The sequence below is a fragment of the Archocentrus centrarchus genome, chromosome 15, assembly GCF_007364275.1.
Source record: "Archocentrus centrarchus isolate MPI-CPG fArcCen1 chromosome 15, fArcCen1, whole genome shotgun sequence".
Lineage (NCBI taxonomy): Eukaryota > Metazoa > Chordata > Actinopteri > Cichliformes > Cichlidae > Archocentrus > Archocentrus centrarchus.
In genome coordinates this window covers 25,756,712-25,767,780 of record NC_044360.1, presented here as the reverse complement: position 1 = coordinate 25,767,780, position 11,069 = coordinate 25,756,712, and the positions used below count along the sequence as shown (strand labels likewise).

The following is an 11,069-nucleotide window of genomic DNA, read 5'->3' as shown; positions in this document are numbered from 1 at the left end:
AACTTCTGTTCAGTTGTTTATTAATTAGAAACACACGAGACATAAAAAGACCAAACTCAGCACTCTTCACTGGCCCATCACTCCAACCAGTCAGTCTTTCTGAGCTGCTAAATACATCCAGGAATTAAAGCTCAATTTCTAAATGAAAACCACAGGTGTCTAAACCAAGCATGCCGACTGCTTCTGCAAACATTTGAATGGGTTGCTCTCTGGAGCTCAGTGAATTCCAGTGTGGTACTGTGATAAGATGCCACCTGTGCAACAAGTTCAGTCATGAAATTTCCATACTACTAAATATTCCACAGTCAGCTGTTAGTGGTATTAAAACAAAGTGGAAGCAATTGGGACCAACAGCAACTCATCCATGAAGTGATAGGACACGTAAAATCACAGAGTGGGATCAGTGGAACAGTTTGTGGGGACTGGCCTCTACCTGTTCCGACATGACTGCACACCAGTGCACAAAGCAGCTCCATAAAGACATGGATGAGTGAGTTTGGTGTGGAAGAACTTGACTGGCCTGCACAGAGTCCTGACCTCAGCCTGATAGAACACCTTTAGTCAGGCCTTCTTGTCCAACATCAGTGTTTGACCTCACAAATGTGCTTCTGGAAGAATGGTCAAAAATTACCATAAACACCCCATAACTTTGTGGAAAGCCTTCCCAGAAGAGTTGAAGCGGTTATAGCTGCAAAGGGTGGGCCAACATTACGTTAAACACTATGGATTAAGAATGGGTACTTCATAAGTTATACAGTGCACAGCCCACCCAAGCCTGATCTGTAATAAGTTTCTTCTAGAATGCTGCCTGAAAAATGCTTCATCACTGGCCTAAAAAAAAGATCCAGACTTGAGCGTTTCACCAGCCTTTAGACATCAACGTGAAACGTCTAATGGTTTTTAGGAAAAAGGGCTAGCTGCTTAGTTTGACATCTATGCTTTAAGAGCCGGTATGCATCCAAAATTATGTTGGGGGTGACTTAGATCCTCCAGGATTCTGCCTTAAATCCGACCAGGATCCAAACTAATTTGGAAGGCACAAGCTCCAGGAAGTCTTTCGTGCAGACAGAGTGTACGGATCATGACAACCTCCCCAGAGCTTAAACAAAAAGACAAAATGTCTCTACAGCTGTTATCTTTCAGTTTTCAGAAACTAATCACATTGTAAAATGAATACAGTACTAATGCAGATCACTAAATGTTTTTATTTTAATCATTAATAAAATTGAATTAAAAAAAAATGTACGGCCATGGATTTGTGGTTAACAATTTAAAAAGAGCTCCTCAAAAGATCCCAACATTTTACCAGTTTACAGGCAAACCCGTTTCCAGACATGCAAGGAGCTAAAATCATGATCATAAGGCTTCAGAAATTTGACTAAAAAGATTTCATTTGCCCGAGTGCATTTTTTTTTCCTCCCCAGGAGAGCTGAGGTGCCTCTCAGCGTTACAAACACACCAGTCCAAACAAATAAAAGCAAAGACCTTCATGGAGCTACTGTCTTTAACCTCAACAGCCTGTCACAATAAACCTGCTCTCCTCCATCATTATCACAGCTACATCAACAACTTTGTGATGGTTTCCTCTTTTAGTGGCTCCTGCCTGCTACACGTGCTCACACACACATTACACACATTCAACATGCAGCCATGCGGGCAAACAAACACACACGCACACGCACGCGCACACACACACACACTGTGTGCAGGCTCCATCAGATGAATGCCTTCCTGATGGCAGGAGGAGGAGGAGGAGGACTGTCGACCTGCCGGCCTCGCTCACAGTTTGGCTGTCGTGAAGTTGATGTGAGGTTTGACCAGCGGGAACAGAGGCAGGCTCCTCTTGAACTCTGTCATGTCCTGAATTACTGTAGGCTGCAAAGGAAAAAAAAAAAAGTCAGGTCAAAGTGGCACTGACAAATGTAAAGACTCCCCATAAACTCAAACTATTCTGGTGAAGAATGGCTTCACCAGAACTGATTCGGGTTTTGGAACGGCCCCGTCAGAGCCCAGAACAGAATCCAAAATCTGAGATCACCATATCAGGACGTGCCATGCTGACAGACTCCTACTCAAAAGGTTGAATGCTGTATATTCAACGTTCAGATGTTTTCTGATTATTTTCACAAAAACTGGAGTGGGGGTGTACTGCTAAGCAAGTTGGCATAGTCGGACTTTGTATACATTAGCTGTCTCGACATATGTAAGGTAGGTTTTTATATTTGTTTTATCATTTGGCGCACTTTCAGTGCTGCCAGAGACATTACACACTGCTCAAAAAAAAAGGCATTGTGGTGCAGCAGGAGGAACCCAGGACCCACTGCACCAGCGTGGGGTCTGACAGTGAGTCCAAAGATTTCATCCTGATACCTAATGGCAGTCAGGGTGCTGCTGCCTAGCCAGTAGAGGTCTGTGTGTCTCTCTGTGGATATGCCTCCCCACACCATCACTGACCCACAACCAAACCGGTTATACTGAATGATGTTCTATCTACTCCATTTTGTCCCATGGGGGACATAGGGCATCTACAGCAGCTCTCCCATCTGACTCTGTTCTTCGATATAGCCTTTATCTCTCCCCAGGAAAGACCAACAGATTTCAAATGGGCTTTCAGGTTTTGCCTCCAGGTGTTTCTGGGTCAACTTCTCTTTCTTTGGCCTCAGTCTTCCATTCCAACAACTGGTGTGTGATGTCTTCTGGTCTTTCCAGAGCGTGTTTTTTTTTCAAACCTTTATTTTACCAGGTAAAATGTTTGAGAACCAGTTCTCATTTACAAACATGACCTTAGTATGTCCTATCTATTTCCAGCGCCTGATTCTAACAATTTTATAGGCAGCGTAACGTTCTCTGCAGCTTCTCCAGACCCTTTCACATGTGCTCAGGGTGAACCTGCTCTCCTCTGTGAAAAGCACAGGGCGCCAGTGGTTGACCTGCCAATTCAGATATTCTATGGCAAATACCAATCCTTCCCCACAGTGCCGAACAGTGAGCACAGGGCCCACTAGAGGATGTCGGGCCCTCAGGCCACCCTCCTGAAGTCTGTTTCTGAGTGTTTGGTCAGACACATTCACTCCAGTGGCTGCTGGACGGTATTTTGTAGCTGTGACAGTGCTCATCCTGTTCCTCCTGCACAAAGGAGCAGATATCGGTCGTGCTGATGGGTTAAGGACCTCCTACGGCCCTGTCCAGCTCTCCTAGAGTAGCTGCCTGTCTCCTGGAATCTCCTCCATGCTCTTCAGACTGTGCTGAAGAGACACAGCAAACCTTCTGGCAATGACACATGGAACTCTCCAGCCTAGATGAATTTGACTACCTGTGCAACCTCCAGGTATCGCCTCATACTACTAGTAGCAACACTGAGCCTAGACAAATCCAAAACTACTGAAAAAAAACAGTCAGAAAAGATGAGGAGAAACGTGTCAGTGGCCTCTGCCTGTAAAACCATTCCTGTTTTGGAGGTTGTCTCATTGTTGCCCCTCTAGTGCACCTGTTGTTAATTTCATTAACACCAAAGCAGCTAAAACTGATTAACAACCCCCTCTGCTACCCGCCCAGATCAATACTCAGAGGGTTAACTGACTTGATGCTATACTCTGATTAAAAAGTGTTCCTTTTTGAGCAGTATGGTAGTTAAAAATCAGAATCTGATAATGTACTGAAAGTCAGTTTTTGGGGAAACCATCAGATTAACACATAAATAAGACTAAAAAGCTGGATCCTTACCTGTGGTAGGGAAGGAGCAGGAGCCAGGTTGACATCATTCTGAGCTGGGAACTCTCCCACTACTGGACCTGGTGTTCACACAGACAGGTCAGGCTGACAGTGAGTGACCTCATTGAGTGTCTAAATGAAGCCTATGCTATCAGCCTGTGTCTACAGATACTCACAGGAGTCCATCTCCCTGGACAGCACGTGCACTGACACTTTGTGTCTCTTTGGGGCGTCGACCATCAGTCGTTCCTGGACAGAGAGACAGACAGATGAGTGTGACACATGCAGGCTGTCAGAGAACCTATTCACCCATTAATGGAATGACTCATCACTCTTTGGGAAAGAGCACTGCTACCACAGAAGAAGAAACTCAACACAGTCAGGATGGCCGTGTGCGTTTCCCCACTGAGTGCGTGATCAGTTGTGACAGCCCTGTGGAGATTTAGCTACACAGTTGGGCCTCATCACTCTCTCTGGATGGAGGATTATATTAGACTGAAGATTCAGCTTGTCTGCAGTCAGATAGCACCAACTGTGACAACCAAAAATAAAATAATAAAAAAAAAAAAAAAAACAGGAGCTTGTGTGATTGCTGCTGATATGACATTAGAAATGCATTAGGTTTGTTCTGCATGGGGGCTGTAATGGTTTCTGCTGGGCTCAGATAATGCCAATTCTTTCTGGGGCCAGGTGTCTTTGGGCTCTTTATCCCCCCCGAAACAAGCTGGCTGGCTTTCATTATTGCAGCTGATATGCTGTTAGCGTTCTGTGTCAGCGTCACCTCCACAGCTATGAATAGAAGCAGGAGGCTGGGTGAGATGAGAGCTGGGAGGGCAGACTGAATCCAGGGGAACTGTGTGTGTCTGGACACACAGAGGAGGTGATGCTGTATATTGCTATATAAATGTACCCAGAGAGCAATTTTCATCCTTGTTTGTTTTATACCATCATTTTCTTGTTAGATAAGCTTAAATTCACAAGTTCAGATTTGTCTGACATTTATCCTTTCAGCAGTGCAACATGTGGGGATTAGTATATCTGACCTTTAAAAAGAAAAGACGTGAAATGAAACCCTCTCTTTGTCTCTATGAAGCCTATTAATGTTCCAGAGAAATGTAGGAAATGTATGTCCTGCATGTGAAACATACAGAGAAAACATCAGTTTTCAAGTTTTACTAGAAAAACTGCAGTTCTTCAAAAAGCAGGTCGACTCCCATTTTTAAAAAAATGCCTGACTTTACAGCATTAAAAAGCATGTTTGTAACAGCTGTAGGCAGGGTGGGTTTTTTTCATGACACACCTTTGTAAACTTTTTCAAAGCTTACAGGGAGGGGCGTGGCGGCTGTGACTGACAGGTATGGTGCTGGTGGGAGCTGCAGGAGGCAGCTGAGTAATTGAACTGGACCGCTCGTCTGTGTTTGTTTTTGATGCCTTTTGGAGCATTTCTGATTTGAATAATCTGACAAATAACAAGATCTGTGAGTGAGGTACAAGAAACCCAAGTTGTGGTATTTTATTAGTACGCTCATCTTTAGTAATGTGTCCATCTTTTATATACAGTCTATGATTAGAAGGTTCTGTAGTTACCTCAAAAAGCCACAAACAGTTTGACTCTAACTCAGATGTCAGTCAGAGCTACAGCATGACAGCACAAGGACACGTCTCCTGCAGCTCAAAGTCTGAGACATAAAGCTGTACTACTTACTCTGTAAAACTCCATTATGCTTTCTTTAGTCAAAGTCTTCAGATATGCCACTTCAATGTTGTCTGCAACACAGCAGGGAAAACAGAACTTAAATGAATTAAATGCTTTTTAAAGAGTGCAGTAAACATACCATATACTGCAACAACACACACGTCCACTTTAAATTGTTTCTGTATGTAAAAGATGAGTTGATTCAAGAGAAAGCCTTCACGGTAAAAGTCACCTGCTTGGCCAGTGTCTTTTGCTTGTGGAGCAGAATGATATCTAAACACTTTAATTTCATCTCATCATGTTCAAGTCAAATGAGCAACTTTTTGCCCAAATGTAAAGGATGATTACATGTCATTGGAAACATTAAACTAAGAGTCACTTCTCCTCCATGGAGCAGACCTCATGTAAGCCTCATTGTTATTGAAGTGTGTTGTATGATTTTCTGTGCCCTTGGCGTTGAGCATGTTAGCTTCCCATGTTCTCATGACACTCCCCTCTCTTCTAACACAGCTAGTATCAGTAAACACCACCACTCCCTTGGCAGCCTTACAGTGTTACCATCACTCAGGGCTTTAGGCAGATTATCAGTGAATCAGGCCCATTACAATCCATTATACTCAGGAGAGTGCTGCATGGGACAGGTGTGCTGTGGCTGCAGATTATTTCAGGCTTTAATCGATCCCAGTTTGTGCTTCTCTAAGTAACATCTCTCTCACCTCGGGGGACTGACCAAAATATACAGAAATACAAGAACTTGCTTTTGACTTTCTGCGTTACACAAGCTGGTAGATCAGGAAGGATTAATTTGGCCTGCAATCTAAACTTAATTAAGAGTTAGCAGGGAGGTGGAGAGGACTGCTGGGAGGCCTCACCTCTGTCAAAATTGTACTGCTGAGAGATGATCTCTCCCCAGTACTTAGCTCCCTCAGCAGACAGCTTCTTAGGCTTGTCCAGGCGGCGGATGGCCAGGGCTTGGACGTGTTTCTGGAAATCTTCCTCGCTCATCTCCTCCACAGCTTTCTCCATGGTGCACAGGAAGGCCTCCACACGGCTCTCCAGGTAGTGGGGCGCCTTCTCCGACTGGATGATGAAGCGCAGACCTTGCACTCCGTTAGCCCGCCGTGGCCCACTATGCACACTGTAGCCTTTTTAGGGGATTAAGAGTAAGAATAATTGAGATTATTTTTAACTCTGAGCCATGTGAAGCTACTCCAGAAGAGTCCAAGAATGAGCATAATAGGTCCACTTTTATAGTTTTTTCTTATATAAGCGTTATTACAACCATGCTTAAGATATGGTTAAGAAGTACAATCCATTCATTCCCAAAGTTATTAAACATCCCCATCCAGTCATTGCAGCTCAACTCTCAATTAAATGCATAAATAATATAATAATAATTTAGCAAACTTAATACAGGTGCCACATTTTTTTCTGTTTATATAAACACTGGAACTACTCTGGAAAATGCTACCCATGATATATACACTGCTCAAAAAAAAAAAAAATTAAAGGACGTTCTCTAGTGGACCCTGTGCTCACTGCCTGGCACCATGGAGCCCAGTTAGTAACTGCCATAGGTTCTGGAGGGTCTGGAGAAGCCATTCAACACGTCCAGTTTGGTGGTGGATCAGTGATGGTCTGGGGAGGCATATCCATGGAGGGACACACAGACCTCTACACGCTAGGCAACTGCACCCTGACTGCCATCAGGTATCAGGATGAAATCCTTGGACCCATTGTCAGACCCTACGCTGGTGCAGTGGGTCCTGGGTTCCTCCTGGTTCACAACAATTCCCGGCCTCATGTGGCGAGAGTATGCAGGCAGTTTCTGGAGGATGAAAGAATTGATACCACTGACTGGCCCCCCTCGCTCGTCTCCCTCATTATACATTCTGCATAATGACCATAAAGGCATTCTATTCTACTCTAAATCCAGTAGAACACCTCTGCTACATTATGTTTCAGTCCATCCAACACCACCAGGTTACAATTCAGACTGTCTAGAAGCTCAGTGATGCCCTGATCCAGATCTGGGAGGAGATCCCCCAGGACACCATCTATTGTCTCATTAGGAGCCCCGACGTTGTCAAGCGTGCATACAAGCATTTGGAGGCCACAAACTGCTGAGTACCACTTTGAATTGCTGCAATGAAATTTGGTCAAAATGGACTAATCTGCTGAATCATTTTTTCACTTTGATTTTTTGGGGTTTCTTTGAATGCAGCCCTCTGCAGGTTGATAACTTTCACTAGCATCAAATGATGTGGCATCATTTCATTCAACGCATTACCCAGTCCATATCAGCATAGATATCCAGCATGATTTTTTTTTAACCATGGAAATCTGATGCGTTTCCAAAGGGTTCCTTTAAATGCCTTATCATCTGTGTTTTGCAGGCTCACCCAGCTGTTCTTTGGTTCTCAGCGTACTATAGCAGGGCTCCGAGATGATCTGACAGAACAGCTCCAGCAGCATGTTGTCGTGGGTGGCCTGCATGTCTGCCTGGAAGTAGATCTCAATGCCACAATCATTGTGCACCTCGTTCCTCTGCTGGTAAACATACCAGCCACCTAAGAGGCACAGAAGAACATACATTTGTGCTGTTATCATGAAAGAGGAAACACATTCACAGTAAGAGAAGGAGAAAAAAAAATCCATCCATCCGTTTTCTTCCGCTTATCTAATTCAAGGTCGCGGGGATGCTGGAGCCTATCCCAGCTGCCTTGGGGCAAGAGGCAGGGTACACCCCTGAAAAGGTCACCAGTCTGTCACAGAGTGTATTAAAAAAAATCTCATTTGGTGGGGAAAATTGAAGGAGGCATGAATTGTCTGTTTCTGCAGAACCTGAAGAAGCAAACAATTAAAAAAAAAAAAATCTTAATGGATTTCAGTCTGTTTTTCTATTTCAATCCAATTTAACCCTAACCCTAACCAATTTACTCACCTTGTTGCTGTACTTATGCAGTTAAATTCAATATCAAACACTTTAGAAAGCAACAGAAGGCCAAATGTAAAAATATAAGCACCTGTAAATCTTTTGGCCTTGCTTCTTTTCTGCTGAGAGGCACCAAACTGGTCTCCCCTAACATTTAATCTGTACTTAAAATTTTTTTTGACTGGGACATAGAGAGGATCCATCTTTTCTAGCATATGGAAATACGGTTCCTTTTAGACTCCACTTCAGTTTGTGTAAGTCTAATGTGACCAAGCCCGCTTTGAATGGAGGATGAGTCACAGCTAGTTAACGCAGGTGCCTTTACGCACATGCTGACTGAGCAATCTGGACGTGACGCTCCCTGAGCACCGAGCCACAGTCTGCAACAGCTCCTTTCAAATTGTTCCCAACGTGTCAAAAATTCTACACAGAACTCAACACAGAAATGTCCCAGCAGATCACCATAAACCTTCTAGCAATGAGGTGATAGTGCTACCCACTGCTGCCCCACCAATATTTGATATATCAAATATTATACATTACACTTTCTTACTGCTTAAAGTCATGCTTTGAATGTGCAATTAATTTTTTTAAATTACAAGATTCTGCAGCCTTTGCTACCACTACCTACAATGGACAGCTAAATGGCCACAATAAGAACAATTTTCTGTTCTAAAGATGTCAGGTGACAGAGTACAAACATGTTTCTTAGGAAACAAACTGGCGTTCACGTCCTATACATCCTCCTATTCTGCTTCTTACTGGCAGTCTGGAGCCCAGCCTGGAAAATCCCTCAGCGAGACACAGGATTTCTCCAGGTGGCCTCACACAGCTCTGCTTTTCTTCTCCACATGATTCAGCTTTCCTAATGTAGCTGCTGATGGTAACGTGTGTGAGTATTCTGGCCAATGACGTCCATTTCCACTCAGTGACCATTATGTTCCTTTGAGGTAAATGCAGGATGCTGAATTTAATCAAATCTTTTCTCTACAAATGCACGATGGCGTCACTGATGATGACGGCGAGAGTGCTGGACAAGAACCATTCCGCATGGTCACCATGGAGACAGCACTTAACTTGTGTCTGTGTGTGTTGAGGGGTGAGGAGGACTAGACGTACCATCTGGAACCTGCACCTCTCTGTAGCGAATCAGCTGGCTCGGGAGGAGAGGCTTTGTGTGAGCGTGCTCAATGAGGGTGTCCTCCACCATTTGCATCATCCCAAGAGCAGACTAGAGGGGTGACAGATGGGAGAGAAACCAAACATTTTAGTCCACAAACTCTTGAGTAACAGAAGCTGAACTCTCAGAAAAACATTTTGTACCTATCTACGAATTTCTAATTTACCTCACCTACTAACATTTTTCTCTGTATAATACTCAGAACAACCCAACAGGCTCTGGACTCTACATGATGCTGAACCATTTATAGTCACCTTTATCACTGAGTCATGGCACATGTATTTAGCACTGCTCTTTCCACCACCAACTTTTATATACAGTGCCTTGCGAAAGTATTAGGCCCCCTTGAACTTTACTTTCAGTGCAGCAAACTCACTCCAGAAGTTCAGTGAGGATCTCTGAATGATCCAATGTTGTCCCAAATGACTGATGATGATAAATAGAATCCACCTGTGTGTAATCAAGTCTTCGTATAAATGCACCTGCTCTGTGATAGTCTCAGGGTTCTGTTCAAAGCGCAGAGAGCATCATGAAGACCAAGGAACACACCAGGCAGGTCCGAGATACTGTTGTGGAGAAGTTCAAAGCCGGATTTGGATACAAAAAGATTTCCCAAGCTTTAAACATCTCAAGGAGCACTGTGCAAGCAATCATATTAAAATGGAAGGAGTATCAGACCACTGCAAATCTACCAAGACCCGGCCATCCCTCTAAACTTTCATCTCAAACAAGGAGAAGACTGATCAGAGATGCAGCCAAGAGGCCCGTGATCACTCTGGATGAACTGCAGAGATCTACAGCTGAGGTGGGAGAGTCTGTCCATAGGACAACAATCAGTCGTACACTGCACAAATCTGGCCTTTATGGAAGAGTGGCAAGAAGAAAGCCATTTCTCAAAGATATCCATAAAAAGTCTCATTTAAAGTTTGCCGCAAGCCACCTGGGAGACACACCAAACATGTGGAAGAAGGTGCTCTGGTCAGATGAAACCAAAATCGAACTGTTTGGCCACAATACAAAACGATATGTTTGGCGTAAAAGCAACACAGCTCATCACCCTGAACACACCATCCCCACTGTCAAACATGGTGGTGGCAGCATCATGGTTTGGGCCTGCTGTTCGTCAGCAGGGACAGGGAAGATGGTCAAAATTGATAGGAAGATGGATGGAGCCAAATACAGGACCATTCTGGAAGAAAACCTGTTGGAGTCTGCAAGAGACCTGAGACTGGGACAGAGATTTAGCTTCCAACAAGACAATGATCCAAAACATAAAGCCAAATCTACAATGGAATGGTTCACAAATAACCGTATCCAGGTGTTGGAATGGCCAAGTCAAAGTGCAGACCTGAATCCAATTGAGAATCTGTGGAAAGAGCTGAAGACTGCTGTTCACAAACGCTCTCCATCCAACCTCCCTGAGCTCGAGCTGTTTTGCAAGGAAGAATGGGCAAGAATTTCAGTCTCACGATGTGCAAAACTGATAGAGACATACCCCAAGCGACTTGCAGCAAAAGGTGGCGCTACAAATTATTAATGCAAGGGGC

General features: G+C 44.0%; 1 protein-coding gene across 1 annotated transcript in view; it reads right to left on the bottom strand.

Annotated features, from left to right (window-relative positions):
- Positions 1-1,418: 1,418 nt before the first annotated feature.
- ide (insulin-degrading enzyme) overlaps positions 1,419-11,069 on the bottom strand; it is a 29,278-nt gene continuing 19,627 nt past the window's right edge. Inside the window, exons 18-24 of the mRNA XM_030748652.1 lie at positions 9,462-9,573; positions 7,810-7,977; positions 6,280-6,552; positions 5,417-5,478; positions 3,888-3,960; positions 3,724-3,791; positions 1,419-1,875 (exon numbers count right to left, since the gene is read on the bottom strand). Of these exons, the coding sequence (XP_030604512.1) occupies positions 1,780-1,875; positions 3,724-3,791; positions 3,888-3,960; positions 5,417-5,478; positions 6,280-6,552; positions 7,810-7,977; positions 9,462-9,573 (852 nt within the window). The 3' untranslated portion in view covers positions 1,419-1,779. The remainder of the gene's footprint in view (positions 1,876-3,723; positions 3,792-3,887; positions 3,961-5,416; positions 5,479-6,279; positions 6,553-7,809; positions 7,978-9,461; positions 9,574-11,069) is intronic.